The 19,003-nt window shown below is 39.5% G+C and overlaps 1 protein-coding gene across 2 annotated transcripts in view; it reads right to left on the reverse strand.

Annotated features, from left to right (window-relative positions):
* Positions 1–8,194: 8,194 nt before the first annotated feature.
* The window catches only part of ano3 (anoctamin 3), a 33,767-nt gene continuing 22,958 nt past the window's right edge, over positions 8,195–19,003 (reverse strand). The window contains exons 13-25 of one of the 2 annotated variants that reach the window (XM_035664975.1): positions 18,693–18,753; positions 16,542–16,624; positions 16,241–16,381; positions 15,687–15,851; positions 15,432–15,468; positions 15,199–15,310; positions 14,844–14,901; positions 14,477–14,574; positions 14,035–14,189; positions 13,762–13,914; positions 13,010–13,160; positions 12,198–12,384; positions 8,195–11,674 (exon numbers count right to left, since the gene is read on the reverse strand). In XM_035664975.1, coding sequence (XP_035520868.1) covers positions 11,492–11,674; positions 12,198–12,384; positions 13,010–13,160; positions 13,762–13,914; positions 14,035–14,189; positions 14,477–14,574; positions 14,844–14,901; positions 15,199–15,310; positions 15,432–15,468; positions 15,687–15,851; positions 16,241–16,381; positions 16,542–16,624; positions 18,693–18,753 — 1,584 coding nt within the window. In that variant the 3' untranslated portion in view covers positions 8,195–11,491. The remainder of the gene's footprint in view (positions 11,675–12,197; positions 12,385–13,009; positions 13,161–13,761; positions 13,915–14,034; positions 14,190–14,476; positions 14,575–14,843; positions 14,902–15,198; positions 15,311–15,431; positions 15,469–15,686; positions 15,852–16,240; positions 16,382–16,541; positions 16,625–18,692; positions 18,754–19,003) is intronic. The other variant, XM_035664976.1, reaches the window with a different exon arrangement.

The following is a 19,003-nucleotide window of genomic DNA, read 5'->3' on the forward strand; positions in this document are numbered from 1 at the left end:
GTTGATATCTTAAAAACATAGACAGTTTGTCTATGTTTTTAAGATATCAACACACCTTTAAGTCAAGATATATCTCAGCATTTGGTTCACTTCTGTGAAGAAAGGTAAATGTAAGGTAAACTGCAAGAAAACTTTGAATTAGTCAAAAATAGAAGCCTATTAAGTCTGTATGATGGTTAAACAAGTTTAAAAAATACATAATACATAAGACAAAGTTCCCTAAGCAGAAAATAATCTGCTCAAAATTAATCCAAATCTTACTTTTTACACAAACTTCTTGCAGTTACTGAGTTCACTATGGGTTCATTGTACAGTTTTTAATATAAAATATGTAAATATGTAATATAAATATCTATATAATAAGACACTCAGTGAGGGGTCATCATTTACTAAATGATAGAAAAAGGTTGGGAACCAGTGCCCTAAAGAATGGGCGTTGTCACACTAACCCCCCAATCAACTCAGACGACCTTTGACATTCAGCTAAGATTTAACTGGAAAAAATAATTAAATTTTAGTTATTAACAAATTCAAAAACGTGAGCACATACTGTTGTTTCTTTGTCATACACACAGGAAATAGGAGGAATCATTTCTAACAATAAATGTAATGAATTTCAACAGGATGATTCTATAAGGTTTCCAGACTGTGCAAGTGTAGTTAGAGCTCACTCTGATGACTTCAGTCAGGTGATTACATTACTGCACTGAGGGAGAGTCCCCTGGGCTACGATCCCCTCTATTGCACATCCTGTCTTGGGTAATTACATCATCTCAGGGTGGTCTCCAATACGGCTCTCAGCATGTCAGAAAAACGCACAGAAACTAGAAACATATGGCAGGCTGTAAACACAGAGCTGGAAATGGCTGTTTGATACTGTATGTATTTCATAGCATTTAGAGTAATGGGGGGAAGTGAGTCGGTTTCTATACAACAGTGAAGAGACACAGACATTTTGGGAATAGTATGAAAGATCTAATCATAAACTAAATGTCATATTGACCATACTGATAATAACTAGTATTTAATATACTACATACAGGAGTTGTACACCACAGACAGGCTGTAAAAGCAGGATTCACTTTGTTAATAGGATACAGGTCAGTAACAAGTTGGCAGTCAGAAAACAAAACTGAGACATTGTGCAGGCAGGAAAAAGCGCAAAAACTGGTCAAAGGGAAAATGGACCTTTCCCAGAGGGTTTTTTTTCACTAGAAACAGCTGCCTGCTGTGGCTGGAAATGCCACTGACTAGAGAAGCAAGACTGAACCAAAGCAGTATCGCTGCAGGCAAGAAAACCAAAACAATGAGCTGAAAGACGTTAAAATGCTCCTCAGAGATGAGCTGAAGAGTCGAGTGAAAATTCTCTCTCTGTGATCATTTTCTTTTGATCTTTGCTGGCTGACTTACATTGTTGGGACTCTATACACGAACACAGTTTGCAGCTTTTATTGCCTTTATTTTGAAAGTCTGAGTCATGACCCAACAGTAGCTCATGAGAGATCTGTGTCACTGTTGCACCTCAGTAACACAGTCATAACATTTAGTATAAAGTTGTGGAAATGTTTTCCAGTTGCACTTTAGAACTAGTGTGGGAAAACCTCATAGATGCACATGTTTTGTACTTCCCATCAACTTTAACTTTGGGTCACCAGTGTAGAGCTTTTTGTTTGTTTGAAAATCACTGTTGAATAAAGGACACAAGCGAGGACAGCTTGAGGCTTCTCGGCATGCACGCTTTCTCTGTTTCTTCTTAAGTAAAACACCTGAATAAATACAGCGTCACTCAACACAAACACTAGATAATAAAGTAAACTGACCAACGCTCCAAAGCAGAGCTCAGGGTGAAGCTGGCTGAAAGCAGATGTAGCAACAGATGTAACAACAAATATAATTTAGTAGAATTTGGAGGGATGTTCTTGTTGATCCTCTTCTGTGTGTGTGTGTGTGTGTGTGTGTGTGTGTATGGAGGCCTAAAGGCTGTAGTTTGGATTGATTGCCTTTCAGATGGCGCTGGAAGCAGGGATGCTTAGGGGGCTGCAGCAACCCTAAAATCTAGCATAATGAAAACAATTAGTTTTAGCTTTTTTTTTACTGAGATCTACATGTGTGCACTGGTATTTACGGTAGGAAAGAGGTTTCGCATTGTTTTTTAGCTGTTTTATCCACTAAAAGGTTATATAATTTGTCTAAAATGTTAACAACTATTAAATATGCTATAAATTATCCTGGCCATTCAAATGAATGCAAAAACCATGAATGTCACGCATTTAGCATTAGTATAACATCATTATAGACCGACTTTCTCTCCAAAACTCCAACTCTGTCTGACTTCCAGCATACGTGGTGTTGATGGGTTTCCTCCACAGCAGCGCTCAAGGTCCTGCAGGCTGTGTGGGAGGCTGCAGAGACTGGCAGCTGATTAACACTCTCACAGTGAATCTTAACGACCTCGTGCTCATCACAGTGTCAAAAGGATTATTTCGATTTGATAATTCTGTTAATAGCAGTGAAGCAAGAAGGTTTACTTATGCAGTGCTTTATTAAAACAAAGTCTTAGATGAATTCAGACATCTACCTCTTTCTAATCAACAATCAATTTATTTATAAAAAGCAACCAGAGAGCACAAACCTCTGTACAAACCTCTCATATTACTTTTATTTTGATAATTTACTCTGTTTTCGATATTATTATATATTATTCTTGCTGTAAATGCTGTCTGGAAATATTGAGTCAAACGGTGATTGTAGATGAATCATGTTGCTGTAGCGCCACACAATGCTAAATTTTAAGGATTGCATGCTGTGACATGTCCACTTGCTGCAATTTCAGAATATATTCTAGAGATGTGTCAGTTTTGTCAATTTAGCTATTTACCAGCTGTGCGCAGCTGTAAATACAAAATACAAAAAACAAAACAAAACAACCCCAAAATAAATAACCGTTTCAATATTCAGCCAAATACCATTGGCTGCCAGATTTAGTGAAGATCTAACTAGAAACATAGGAGTCTGTTTAGGTAGAAATAGATTTGTAGAATAATAAATTCAAGGAAAAATTAAATGCATTCTGGTTCAGGAGTAAAGAGCTAAAACACAAGGTTCTTTATAAATTATCCCTTTGTGGCACTTTTCAGTCTCGTCTGACAACAAAAAATGAAATAATCGAAATGTACAAGCATTATATTGTTTTATTCTTGTAGATATTCTTGTAACTTGCCCAATACAGACACGTCACTTCACATAAGGGTGTTTCCAGCAGTTGTAATTGAGATTGAGTATCAAAAAATACATCTATTACAATCATCTCTGGTTATTATTCCAAAGAGAAAAGGCTTTTGTTAAGATTTATATTCTGCGCAGATGTTCAACAATCAGAAGAAAAACCCCACTGAAGCAGAGGAAGTAATTTCTCCACTGTCAGAAACCTCAGTAGACTATAATGCAATACAGCCTCAAGACATATCATTTTGTGCTATCTTTCACCTACTGTAGTATTATAATCACTGTCAGTATGTTCTCTCTCTCTTCCTACACATATAACCCACAGCTGAATGATGACACAGCCCACACACTCACCATTGTTTAAAAGCAATAATGTCACAAACCTTCTGGAAAGTGGGAGCACTTAAAATGTAACTACTGGATATCTAACTACCACATTCACACTGCAGTGCACTGAGTGGCACAAATCTGATTATTTTGCTCATATGTGACTCAGATTTGATTCTTTCATTACAGTGTGAATAGTACGAATCACATGGAATCTGATATATTAAAAATTGGATTTGGCCTCTTTTACATTTGCTGCAAATCAGATACAGTCCATTCAGAAATCACATGACTTTTATTTTAACTCCAGATCGACATTTATCACTTCAGCACTGCGACCTCTTCACACTGGAATCTGATATTTTAACAATTATTTAACAAATAGTGAAAACAGCCAAACACCAAAAAGGCTTGCAGAGTAAAGCCTTGGATCCCAACTCTTCTCTTCGACTGACATTAACATAAAAGTACATAAAAAAAATGCTAATAGTTGAGGAGGATCACTTCTCAGGATTAGGTTACTCGGACTTGTTGTCTGCTCTAATATCTCGCCCGGTCCTGCCACAGCAACAAATTTCCAAGGAAAGTTTCCAGGTTTCCAAGACTGTTTGTAATAGAATTAGTTTTGGGGGATTTCTCAACTCTGGGATCAGGAAAGTATCAGGACTTTGTGGCATGTAATTTATCCAGCATTACCAGCACGTGGACTAAAAAACATTTATGTAAACACAAAACTGACATAATGCTATTTACAGATGAATCTGCACTGACATAAACCAGCACAAACATAAACCAGCAAGACACCAAGCAAACACCAATGTGAGGACAAGATGGTGGATCTACTTGCAGGTGTTAACACTGGAGCATCCTGCTCTTCAGTGGCACTGATGCCCAAAATTAAAATTGTTACAAAGGCGTGTGCATAAATTAGGCATAATTGCTTAATTTTTCCTGTTCTAACATACGGCAGCACACATTTACTGTTCATTACACTATTACTACAACAACGACTAAAAATAGCAATGATGGTGATGATAATTAGAGTTTTTATGTCTAGTTTGTGTCGAATGAATCAAACCAGTTATTCCAGTTATTTCCTTTGATTGCAGGTTTTTTATTTGACTACAGGTGTTAGTTCTTCCTGCTTTGCAAAGTACCTCACGGCTGCTGCTTCTCAGTGCAGGAGGGCTTTACTCAGGTCAACTCATCTGTTACGACTGCTTGCCTCATATCTGAATCTCACCCCTCTTTCTCACCCCCATCATGCCTGCTGTACTGTTATCTTCACCAGCTGTTGTGCAAAATGCATTATATAAAATTTTTTAGAATTTTATTACATTTTATCGCTCGAAATGGATCAGTTGCATTCTTCAAAATGTATTTATTTGGGGGGCAGTCATCTTGAAATAACACGATTTACCTACATCAACAGTTTATGATTTAAAGGACCTGTATGTAGGATTGCAACTAACTGAATACTGCTTGCCTTCCAAGTATGTAGGAGAAACTACGCTGGCCGCAAAAAAAACAAAAGGCCCTAGTGCCAGTGTTTGGTTTGTCCATTCTAGGCTACTGTAGGAACATGCCGGTTCAACATGGCAGCCTCAGTGAAAAGGGACCCGCTCAGTCTGTAGACAAAAATGTCTCATTCTAAGGTAACGAAAACACACATATATTAAGTAATTAAGTAAGTAAAGCTTTATTTATATAACACGTTTAAAGACACACAGTTACAAAGTGCTTCACACACATGCATAAAAATAAATTAGTAAAACGAAGAAAAGAATAAATTACATTATTATTAGTATTCAGTTGGTTGCAATCTGCAACTTCACCAGTAGATAACAGTAAATCTTACACACAGGTCCTTTAAGTAACAAGGCTTTCCCAGGCGTGAGGTCAGTTCAAATGTTTAAAACTCTTCTCCGATTGATCTCAGCACTCAGTAAGTAAGAATTGATAACATATGCTGACAGCCTGTGAACAGGGATGCATTTTTGAAAGTGTAATAACTTAAGAAGACTTGACAAGAGTCTACAGACATCTGCCTCTACGAGACTTCACTTAGGTACCAGCAGTCCTCCTCCGACCAATAACATGAGCATACCAACATGCTCACAATGACAATGCTAACATGCTGATGTTAAGCAGATATACATGATTACTATGTTCACCATCTCAGTTTAATGATAATATGCTTACATTTTCTAATTAACTAAACATAAAGTACAGCTGAGGCTGATGGGACTTAATCCATCCTCTAGTTGTCAGGACATTTCAATCAGAACATCAAATGTCAACCTCATGGTGGCGCTACAGGAAAAGGGGATCAACAAAGTCAGTGGGGTTCAACCTCTGGGGACCACAGATGTCTGCCAGCCCTGGATAAAGATTAACTACCGAAATCAAATCAGTGGAAGATATTTTCATTATACATATTCTGTCATGTATGTTTGTGAAAACAGATACTTTCCACCCATATAACAGATCGCATTCAATACAGGTTATAGAAGAGTGAACGCCTCCTTCTGTAATGTTCCTGCACACAGCTAGAGTCCTCTGATGATTTGTGCACATCAGTGTTGTGACTCTTTCGTCCCCTGCTGGTCATCCTTGGCTCCCTGTCCTGTTCACGCCTCAGTGCTGTTGGATTTATGGGCACACTGATTACCTTCCTAACCTGCACTGTAAATCTGTGCTGTACGAAGCTGGAGGTGCTCTTAGAGACCAAGAACTAATGTCTGCAGTCTCTACGAGAGGGAGAGTGGTTAACATAACTGATGTTTGAGGTTGTGGTTGGAGTTATGTCCGCTATGGAAAATTACTCTGCTCACAATGTGAGTAACACTGTTGCTGTTCTATGGGTAGACAGATCCACAGGTTTAACCTTGGTGCCCTGCAGAAAGCCCCCAACTTCTGCAACTATGCGCAAACTGAGCTGGAGAATACATTTTGCATTGAACGAGAGCATGATTCTTTTTGTAGAGAGACGATACTTTTTGCCTCCCTTTTTCACTAGACATTTCCTAACATCAGTTTGTTTTTGTGCCAAATCAATTTCTGGCCACTTGCATATGGAAGAATGATTTCAGGTGAGGGTCCCCATTTGGTTTGTTACTATGCACACAGTACATATTCCTGCCGATGGCGTCACACTATTCCCCTGTTCCTCAGCAAGAAACTGCTGCAATAAGCCAACAAAGGCAGTAATGAAGAGGACTGCTAGCTGGTAACCAGGGATGTAAACAAAGCAGACTTAAAAAATCTGCTCTACAAATTTTTGATCTTTTAATTCAACACATTTGATGGATCTCAAACATACACACATTGTGTTTTGGTGACACTAAATGTTAACGGAAATGGAAACTCCACAGTGCATCTTTAATTTTAGTCCAATGTTTCACTTTATCTGTTGTTATTATTTTTGCTACAATACCTTATACTCCAGAGGGTAATATTGTACTTCTTACTCCACTGCATTTGTTTAACAGCTGTTGTTACCTTATATATTATGATTCCACATACAAACACACAAAATATTACGGTTATATAATATAATGCATTGAAAAAAAATGTAAGCAGAAGTTCTCAAACTTTTTTGCTTGTGATCTCTTGAAAAAACAATGTGTCCAAAAGTTATTTCCCCTCCTGAAGTGATGAAGAATGATCCAATATGTCACAAAATGAGTGGAAACATATAAGATAATATCAGTCACAGTGGCTCGTTTTGTCACTTTGAGCAGCATGTTAATACTTCTGTACTTGAATGCAGGATTTGCATTTGTAATGTAGTATTTCTACATTGTTGTATTGTTGCTTTTACTTAAGGAAAGTGTACTTTTTCCGTCACTGTAGGAGAGAAAGAGGCACATTGCTGTGATGCTGCACCTATAATCTACTGGGGTTTTTGTTGTGTTTTGCCTCCATCTGTTTCGCATAGACTGCCTACAGATCTTCGGCATCCCCTTTAAAGCTTTTCAAAGTTGTCTACTGCCCTTTATATGGAGGGGGAGCAGTACAAGATAAAAATGCAGAAATTCATTTCTGAACTTTTACTGTATGAGCCAGCAGTAGTGAGAATGTGAAACCACCGTTTTTTATGCCAGTATGTAACGTCTGTTGGTTAAAGAGGTGAAAGGAAATATCTTGTGGGCATCCAACAGAAAGACAGACTACAGGAAATAATAAAAGTATTAAACGTCTGTCACCAGAGAGCAAAGTCAACCAGACCTTTGCGTGTTTCTTCTGGAGTGTTTAGACTTTGCTGTAAAAAATGAGGGCCAGTATTAACAGACATGACATGAACGGAAAAGCAGTTAAAAGTGAAGGCAGAGCAGCAGCGGCAGTAAACAGTCATAAAGTAGTGGGAAAATCCTACTCAACACAGGCTTTGCGATAGAAATACAATCTTTTTAACAATATGTTATATGAACACTCTCTGGCAAGAAGATTTGTGGTTTGTGATAATAGCGGAGAGGAAAAAAGAAAACAATCTCTGTGCTCTGGTTTGTTCCACAAGCAGATTTAGTTAAACTTGGATAGTCAGGAAGATGATATTAGCTAGAGCTGCTGTTTCTCTGCTGTTTTATAAGAGTAACACAAACAAAGAGAGCAGATTTGATTTAAAAGATACAATCCATGATTTATTACAGAAAAGAGTGATATCCAAATTATTTTTATGTTACATTATTTTTATACATCTCAATATGTTTTTACATGTAAACAGGAACGAAGTAAACAATGTTATTGATACACTTCATGTCACGACTGAACCATCCTACTGTACAGTTAAATCTATGGTCTAACGTCACTGTGCTTCCACGTCAAGTACATCACTTGCTCAAGCACAATCCTATTAGGAGGCATAGCACAGAACAGAAAGCTTAATCCCCCTTTAGACTGCTATGTTTTCAGAAATGTGCAAGGTTACGCCATTATTACTTATTATGCAATACCCATATTGTGCTATTGCCAACAGTAGAAGGCATGAGAAACACCTATTCCACCACTGTGCAGCATTTGAATTAGTGAGAAGGTGAACCGATGCACTTAAGAGAGGAGAAGATAGCAGAAAAAAGATCCATCCAGAAATAATTAGTAGCTGGGCAAGTCAAACATCCAAGGTCATGTATATTCATTAATAAAATTACTCCGATACCATCAGGTTAAACACGTCAGCTGTTAGGTGGTGAACATAATTCTAATTCCCAGTTGAGTCTTCGCACGGAGCAAATTTGAGGATTCACATGAGACTCAGACTCTTGTTGAAATTCAGTCCAGGCCAGATTATATAAACCAGTCTGGAGTCCAAGATATTATTTAGAAAATATTCTTACAGTATAAAAGTCTGCCACACCAAGAAACATGATGTCTTTTTCCGGACCTTCAAAAATGATCAACACTGAAAAAGGGAGGTGATATGTTTAAGACGCCGTTAACAACTTTACAGAAGTTAGCTCTGCTCAAAGCAGACTTTAGGTCATGCATACTCTACAGTACAAATGTACCAGTACATTTACATTTGCATCTGTTCAAAATAAATGTAGCACTCAAGGATAACAACATGCATAGATTTTCAATGTTCACATAGCTGGGAAGATATTCTGAAAACCTGGACTAGTTTTCTAAGTAGTGGAACAAGATTTAAAAACAAATATCTCTCTCTCGTGAATGAAATGATTATGATCAATTACTTCTTAACCATCAATCCACATCACATAATAAACTGCGTAACTGTATTTCATGGTTTCTGATCTACTCTGATATACTTACTGTGATTATGCAAAAAAAACCTAAAACATGCTTTTAACTGTGAGTGTGCATTATAGTCATGCAAATGCACTGCAGTGCAAAAATATATAATCTAAAAAAGCAGGATCCTTTGACTGTATCATAGAAAATATGATAAAAAGTTGATCATCTGCAAACATTCAGAGGACACCTGAGAAATGTGGACGTTACTTTGCCTATCTGAGGATGAAAACAGGTGAACTCATACTGATAACACGAAATAAAAAGTATAAAAACATATATCGTAACATGTGTTGTTTTAAAATGATAAATACGGTTTTCAGTGTTTAGTGTGCAATGCCTTCAGGGTAGCAATATTATTTATCTTCAGTTGTTAGATTGGTTTAACTTTCATATTTACTGTGCATAATGTGGTTAACTCTAAATCTTATTTACCATCATATGATCAACATGACCTGTACTGACACTCCTGGGCTAACGTTAAAGTTCTCATCGCCAACAAATTACAAAACGCCCTCATTAATGCTGTTTACTCCACACACTCCACAACTCTCCATCTCGACATGAATGAAACAGGAAATGATTATGATTCTGACTCAGCCGCACAGATGAATGTGTCGCTCATGCTGCCTGTTTTCCTGAGTTCTCTAATCCATGACATCAGAACTGACCGCAACACAAGGCAATGTCATGACTCTGCATTTAACAAAACCCAATTTCTCAGTTTCACATCCATAAAGGTCAGAAAGCAGCCGAAACCACAGCTGACCGTGTGCTTAGCAAAGGGCTAAAACTGAAGTATGTTGGTGGACTTTGCAAGTGAGGAACAGTGGATGGATGTTCTTTGCAAACTGAACATCGAAGCCACAGGTATGTTTAAGTGATCCAACTTTCAACCACGCTTCAGGGCTTCCAACAGCAAATGAAAAACAGGCTGCGAGCGCAGGGCGGAAGAGCAGATTTTCAGCTCCTGAATTCAAGTGTATACATTGTTCACGATGGGAGTCACATTACAACGTCACAGCCATTAGCTGAGACCCGAATAGGTGCTGTGGTGTGACTCACATCCAAATCAAATCTGTACAGGAGAGTTCAGAGAGTTTACAGAAGACAACGGGACGAGGAGAGAGAATATTTCTTGCACTTGAAAAAAGCACGTGCAGCACAAACAGGCACACGTGATGTTGGTGACACAATTGTGGTGAGCACAATTGTAGGCACAATCAAATCGCAGTAAGTTCACATTTCCTCAACTCAAGACAGTCAAGCTCAGCAGTAGCACAGACAGAGATTAACACACAGCTCACACTGAGTACGGACACAGACGTGAACCAGGCATCAAGACAGGGGCTTTGTCTATCAAAAGGTACAAAACAATATCACCATGCACTTTATATGATTTCATAGAGAATCCTTTGTCAAATGTACTGAATAGATGTTAACATCATCCACGATGATTGCTGTTGTTTTTATTTTTGTTATTTTTTTCTTTGCAGTTCACTAAATGGCCGCAAATATTAATCAGCATGCTTCAAGGGCAATATACAGTTGCTTTGCAAGAACAGTGTCCATTGTATTTGGTAGCCACATCACCAGAATCACTTTTGCAACAAGAAACGCTAAATGCCAAAGTAGCTCTGTCACATAACCAGCAGAACGGTGGCTCCGCTGATGCTCAAGGGAGAAAAACAACGGCCATGCTGCGAGCTGCACCAAACTGCAGAATCAAAGCAGAGGGGGGTGGGTGCTAGCTGCCACACGCAGAGAGCGTGCAGGATGGGTGCCAAGAGTGAACAGTGGTGATCTGCAGCCCTTGATCTGCATAGTAGACATTACAATTGCACAGGTTTTATCCAGTGAAGCCATGACACGGCACAGACAAGGGCAACCTGCTGGAAGAAGCCAGGTGAGGGAGCAGGGTTGGGCGGGGCGGAAAAAAGGGGTCAGAGCCAGAAACCAAGAGCAGTGCCAACACTGGACGTGGAACAGATGGCGAGGGAGTGACCAGGATCAGAGCCCGGAGCCAGACAGGTTTAGGGGAGGATCTGGTTAGAGGGTGTCTTTGGTGTACAGAATCAGCCAAGTGAAGCCAGACTCTCAAAGCTAAAATACATAAATAAGCAGGCAGGGAAGGTTGTGCCTGTGAGTTGAGGGCTACGCGTTGTGTAGTAGAGACGTGGGGGTGAAGCTAAGGCCACTCGTGGTGATAACGCCGTCCGTTCTTCTTTCTCTCCTTCTGCAGGTGCTCCAGTTCTGCTTCGTACATCATCTCCTGCATCAGGTACTTTTCCCTCCTCATACGATCGCAGAGATCCTTCGGCATGTCCGGAATGAGGTACGCTATGAAGGACTTGATCCCATACACCAGGTGCTGAGGAAACCATTAATAATTCATGAGTTACTTTCCATAGAACACACACACTTTAGTTGCCAGTATTTTCTGTATAATTCAATAAGCACGCAAAGGTTAACACTGTGGGCACCACAATAAAGAACCTTATATGCCCTATAATGTTTTATAGGTGTGTGTTATGCCAGTTTTCCCTCGCTCTACAATTCAATGCACAAGGCAGCATTGTCAGGGAAAAGGATAGAGGAAGAAATATGGTGCCTTTTTTTAGCTAGACCACCATGTAATCTGGGAATTATTCTGTGGGTTTTGAGTGAAATTTCTCAACTCACTGTGGCAGCAAGATTCAATTAAAGCATGAGAATCACCCAGTTTGGGCTTGTGAGGTTTTCATTTCACAATGGCAGCACGTAAATTAATATAAATAAAACAAATTATGAAACTACCAAAAATCCTGTAATTTCACAGACTTGAGAAGACATACAGGGATTTAGTTTTAGCTGCTTGTTTTGCCAGTAAGCACACAAAAAAGAGTCTGACAAACCTCAAAGACTATGATGAAGGCCAGTCTGGCAGCCAAGACGTGCCAAAACTGCAGGGTGAATTCATACGGCACTGGGCTCCATGGCGGTGCTCTGTAGTCTCTGTACCTGCAGTATCTGTTCTGGCTGCTGTTCACATCTTTCATTTCAAACACAGACAGGCTGCTGTTCATGTAGCCTCGCAAACACCTGAGGGCGAAAACAGAAGCTATCAGACCATAACACAAGACACTCTGCCAGACAGGAATGTAAAAATATATACAAAGGTACAAATAAGTGAACACTCCAATCGGTGGGATGAAAAATAAAGCGTGATACTTTTTATAAACAGCAGAGGGAGCTGTTTATTTTAGACTTTTCTTGTTCGACTTTGTACATCACTCGTGTCAGTAAACTGTATTAAAGATCCAGTGTGAAACATTTAGGAGGATCTTTGGGCAAAAATGGAAGATACTATTCATAGGTATGTGTTCATTAGTTTATAATCACCTGAAACTAAAAACTGTTTTTGTTACTTTAGAATGAGAATCTACAGAGGGAGCGGGTCCTCATTTATGGAGGCCGCCATGTTGGACTACTATGCTTCTACAGTAGCCCAGAAATGAAAAAACAAACACTGGCTTTACATAGAGCCTTTTGTGGTTTTCATGGCTACTGTAGTTTCTCCTACACACTTTGAACGGGAGGGTGAGGTGAGGGGATTTTAATCTCCAACTACACCGCTAGTTGCCACTAAATCCTACACACTGGTCCTTTAGAGCACAAAGACATCAGTTTTTACAAAGAAAAGGAATTTGCTATATTTTGCGCTTACTCATCCTCATGGTGGTGTCCCTTGTCCACACAAGGCCCATATTTGAAGGCGTAAACAAAGCGGGGGATGTAGTCTGAGGTGATGGCAATAACAAAGGCGTTGGTGATGACTGCCAGCACGCCGATACCTTCGAGAATCCCGTGCCAGATACCTGACAGTCAAACCAGTTCAGAAAATGAGAGTTCAGTATGATGGTTTGTAACCCTTTAAGTTAAAGTGCATCAAGCAGGAGACAATCCCAGGAAAATTCTACCTTTTAATTATGCCCCCCCCAAATTGTTTGTGAACTGTTTTTAACTGCATTACAATTAAGTCTATTGAGGCTACTTTATTGTCAATACCTTTTCTGCATTGGATTTGTATCTGTATAATCTTACCTTAAAACTACAAAGAAGCTTTGCTCTTTGATTCTTGCCAGTGAAACATAACGTGTTAATTACAGCTGAAGAATTCTGAATGTTTCAGGGTGGATTCTTCCTTTAATTACAGGGCAACATGCCACAAGAAGCATTTGGTCATATATTATAAGGCAGTTGCTGTTTGTACTCATATTGGGACGTGGGTTTGAGGGAAGGGAGGTGCAGCATATGGCAGTACAGAAGGATATGGGAACATGTCTATCTCCGTAGGATTAAAAATGTTTGGTTCCCAAAATGTTTTACTGTTTGAAGAAAGTGTCCGTGGTCAAAATAAACCCGACACTTTGTGAGAGACACCGAGGAGATGCAGGGGCAGCCAGAGATCACACTGACCTATGTCAGTGGCGCGAGCAGGCATGGGTCTCCTCCACTGAGTGACAAACTTGTAGGCGTCAAGACGAATCTCAATGATGTTGTTGAGCAGAGCCAGAAGAGGAGCCAGTGGGAACGCTGCTACAAAGATGGTGGTGAAGCCAAACTGGAGAACTGCAGAGGAAAGAACCGTTTGGATGGACTTCAGAGGATGTCCGCACAAACGACGTTAACAGCCATAATTTGAATTTTTATCTCCTCTTCAGACATATACAACATTTCAAAATGTTTTACCCATTTCTAGGTATTCGTCCACCAGTCCATGGGCGTTCATCGGCTGCAGATTCCAGTCTTTGTCCCACTGTGGAAGCTGGGCTTTATTCTCTACATTCTGCCCTCCACCACCTACTTTCTTCATCTTCCTACGAGACCACCAGTTCTGCAGCAAACTGAAAAAGTAGCTTAGCTGTCAACTCAAAGCAATTATTTCTGACAATGCGATGAGCACTGCAGGAACCCTTTTACTTGGGCCCACACAAGAGGATTTGATGTGTTTTTGAGGGAGAAAATTATTTTCATATGCAAATGAACCACAGAAACAAAAAAGAATTAACAGAAATTACACAAGGTTTGTAAAATGCCAATCACTTAAATTTACAGCATTATGGAACAAATATGGCTTTTCTAATGGTTCATAAAAAGAGCACCCACAAGATTATAATAACATATTACTTACGGATAACCGAGCTCCATGAAGTTGTTCCAGATTTGTTTGAAGAACATGATGACTCCCATTTGCAGACACAAATCAATCAAACAGCCGCTCGGGTGACACTGAGAAAAATACATTTAAAATAAAAAAAAACTGTGACATCCATATTTCATGCCCGATAATTCAAAGCCATGTACAAATCCGGGGACAGACTTCAACCCTTTCTGTTTTTTAATCATTAAAATTTTAAATCGCAGTAATTATGCTGGAGATTAATGATTCACATGGTAATATGCGGACAAATCATTAAAAAGATGAATTACTTTGAAATTTCTAAATATATCCTTAAACAGAAGGCAATGATCGGCCCACTTAAGGTGATTGCACTCACCTCCTCCAGTCTCCAACGATTAAAGAGTTTATTGTATTTTCCAGGCCTGCCTGCAAACCTGAACAGATTGAGATTGGCAACATTAGCTGCGAAATTCAATCAGAGGAAGACTAATAAACTCTGAGCAGGGAAAAAAAAGATGCTAATTGTGTCAGATCAACTTGTTACATTTCTAGTCGAGGCAGTATTTTGTAAATGCTGAAACATGAGGTCCAAAATGAACTTTACAGTGAGAGGGAAAAGGGAAGGAGTCTTGGCAGTCAGAACATGGGAGTTTGAAACAAAACATCTCTGCACAATCTCTCATTAAATTCACTGTAAACAGGAACTGTAGAGTTCATGGCAGCCAGCCTACCTTCCGAGAAAGAAAGCGATGTAAAATGTGGAGCTGTTCAAATTTACAAACTGAAACAGGAACATCTTCAGAGCAAAGCTGTTCTCCCACTCAGACTCTGTCCGTGGGTGCTCTGAGGGGGGAGAAAGAGGTGGTTGTGGGGTGGACGAGGGAGAAAATAAATGCTTGCAAACCATCTGGGAAGCAAGAGATAATGAAGGTATAAATGCATAAAGCATGTGGACAACACTCACCTAAATTTGTCAGCAGATAGGCCACCTTTTCATACACCTGACAAGATGATAGTACTCGTAAGCATCAACAGGGAAAAGGTTGAGGAGGGTAATGATCATGAGAAAGAGAAGCAAACAGGAATCTCAGCAAAAAAAACCCAAAAGTCTTTCTGGCTGTGGATGTTTCTTGGAACAAAGTTTTAAATAAATGTTACATGAAACATTTGTTGGAGAGTAAATGTAAACGTGTCAGATGATGCTTGTCCAGACACCCACCACGTTGAGAGACATGATGATCATAAAGTTAATGCAGACACCAGTGCCAGAGGTGGCAAACTGCCAGTTCTTCTTCACAAAATACCAGTTGAGGGAAGCGAACTTCTCCATTGCAATGAGACGGAAAACCACCACAGCAAACACGGCTGTCAGAACGAGGGAAATCTAAACAGAGATTATGGAGAGAGGGAAGCATGGAGGAGGGGATGATATATGTGTTAAGATAAACGCTTCAGTTTTCAGAGGTTTGTAGAGGTTTTATCTTATCTCATAATGAACAAACAGTGCAGCATAAAAAGGACAACCTATTGATTAAGAAATAATTAAATATTCAGATAAACAAAACACTAATCATTCAAATGTAATCAGTAAACAGCAGAAATTAGGCCATCAGAAAGGCCACTATTTAATTACAGTTTTAATCCAGCAGGGGGGGATGTTATGCCACAGCTGGCACATCATAATCGCCCCAAAGGTGGCACACAAAATGACGGTGAGCTCACTCTGAGCCTGAATCCCAAAAGGGCAGATTATTCAAATATCAAAGGGTTTACCATGAAGAATATTCCGGACACAGACACCATGAGCCGGCTGAGTTTGTCTGAGAAGGGCTGGAAAGGCTCGGGCTTGCCAGAGATGGGGTTGACTCTCTCCACCCTGGAGTACTTGGCTTCAAATTGAGGCCTCAGCTCCTCCTGATTCACAGCACACAAACAACTATTGAACTGCAGGTGTATCTGATGAAGTAATAACTCTTCTTTTTGTATCATCTAATTTCAAAGACATGCTGCATGAACGTAGACGAGAATTGATATTAAATGATATCTGATCTATTTGAGGATATTGCTGATGTACCTCTTCCTCCTCCCAATCAATGAGATCCCAGTCATAAGTCAGTTCTGCTCTCCTCCTTTTCCAGAACTCCAGGAATACTGTGGCTGCAGAAGAGATCAGGAATCAGTCATATTATTGATTAACTTTGACATGTAACACACAGTATGATTAATAATCATGTGACTGCAGAGGGCCATTAATTGTGGACACATGGCAGAACCATATCATGGTCAGATCTCCTGAGTGAAACAGGCTGTGGTGACGTGCATGGCCCATGATGGAAACTGATTACAGTCATTAGTTCACAGACTGCTCCGTTTCTGTGGTGAAGTTAAGAGCAACAGCAAATAGGCTTTACTTGTGCAATGTTTCACCCCCAAATAGTGTCTTTGTCAGTCAAGATCCATTTTATGTTGAAAGACTTCAAAAGTAAAGCTTTCTGTGGGCAGAATTCAGTCTGGAGGCATTGTTTCCTTTGTGCCAGCATCTATTGTCACTTGAGCTGCACACAACAGCAGAAATTATGTTTGTAATCTTTTTCTGTCAAGACTTTTCTGTATTCTGGTTTATTACAGATACATAACACCCGGGAAAAAAGGCATTTATAACGGCTGCACGACACGCAGACTTCAGAATCAATATGTAGTTCAATATATGTGGAAAAATGTGTCTTATATAGTGCAAAGACAGTGACAGATCAGTGGAAAAGAGCAGTGCAATCATGTATGATGGGCCGCACACTGTAACACTATACTGCTGATTCAGCCCTTTTGTCAGTTTCCATTAGACATACATGTGATACACATTTTGTAGCAGGAGGAAGTACGCCTGATGAAAAATGACATGAGTATTTAATCAGTGCTGTGCGGCCTTAAACACAGCTCTTATTTGTGAATTATGAATGTTTTATACATCTGAACATATCACATGTATTTAGAGCTGCAACTATTATTCACTGATTAATTAATTAGTCAATTAACAGCAAACAAAATGTCAACTATTTTAATAAATGAGTCAAACATTGCCAAAATTGGCTCCATTTCTTGTCTAATTTGATCGTAAATTAAAAAAATTTATTCAAGCAATTCGTTGACATCACTTTGGGCTTTCTGTTATTGACATTTTTTTACTACTTTTTAGACTAATTGATGCTAGAAAGATCAGCAGATTATTCGATGATGAAAATAATTGTTAGTTGCAACCCTACATGTGTTATTTTTAAATCCATTTAAAACGATTCTAGTGATGAAGATGAATTTGGGACACAAAAAGAAGAAACTGTGGCTTTAAAAAGGACCAGAATGTGAATCCTCAGTCAGAACAACTTTCACTGCTGTAAAAGATGTTGAAGTTTAATATAGCTTGACCCACTTTTGTTTAAAGAGAGAGAAAAGCAGCCTTTTCAGATGCCTACATTCAGTCCCTTGGGCTAACCAATTTTTCATCTCTATCTCGTACACACACACAGCAGACATGGAGTGCACTCGCTCAGTGGCGCAGTACTGCTACTTTGGCCCACATTGCCAAAAGCCATCACGGAGGATTGGGAGCTACAGACCTCAGTCAGTGAGGCTGGCTGGACCTCCTCCGGCTCTCCCACTCTCCTTGGCCTTCATTTAGCCCAAACTCAGAACACAATGTGCCAAGTGATGCCTCTGGGCACAGGTGATTATTTACCACACTGGCAGAAACATGGATGTGGGCCAGCCGCTGCACAGTAATGCTCACACTCTAACTCATTACAAACATATTATAGCTGTGGGAACCATAGTTGCAATATACCATTACCATGGTGCAATTCTGCAGCACTGACAGCCGAATGATACAGCCTCCCTCTGGAGAAATGTTTAATTATCCGACTAATTACATCAGGACAGCACTGGAAGTGCAGAGGCTCAATCAGAGAAACCTGGCCATGATTTATTCCCTGACAAACGTACTACAGAGTAAAAATCTCTTGTATTTGCACCGCAGAGTGTTTACTGTGTTGAATTCTGGGTTGAAAAGCTTAATGTGTTTGGAGGAGTTAAGTGGAAGCATGAGCACTGGCACACTATTGTATAAATAGATTTCAATTCCACAAGGGTTTTTATCATCTGAGGAACATAGTTGATGTAATACAAGTGTTCACAAAATCGGGAAAAGGGACAAATGAAAACAGTCTCCACCTACCCCAAATAGCCATGAAGATAGCAAAGAACACAGTGCCGCCATTATCAAAGAGATGGGTCACCTAGAAACACAAGCACATGAAGGACTGCTCTGAAAAAGCGGTTTTTAAAATAGTAGCTTTAACGATTATGACTGACATTTATTCAATTTCAACAGCTTCACCTTTGTCACAAACATGTCAGGACTTTGTCATGATCATTATGGTCGTCAGTCAGGTTAAGTCTGTTTCATATTTATTCATTATTTCATGTGTTCACTTCCTGTCTTTTTGTACTACTTTACTTCCTGCCCTTGTGTGTTTTCCCGCCGTT

Source organism: Morone saxatilis, unplaced genomic scaffold (assembly GCF_004916995.1).
Source record: "Morone saxatilis isolate NCDOM2014 unplaced genomic scaffold, NCSU_SB_2.0 Contig2, whole genome shotgun sequence".
NCBI classification, from domain to species: domain Eukaryota; kingdom Metazoa; phylum Chordata; class Actinopteri; family Moronidae; genus Morone; species Morone saxatilis.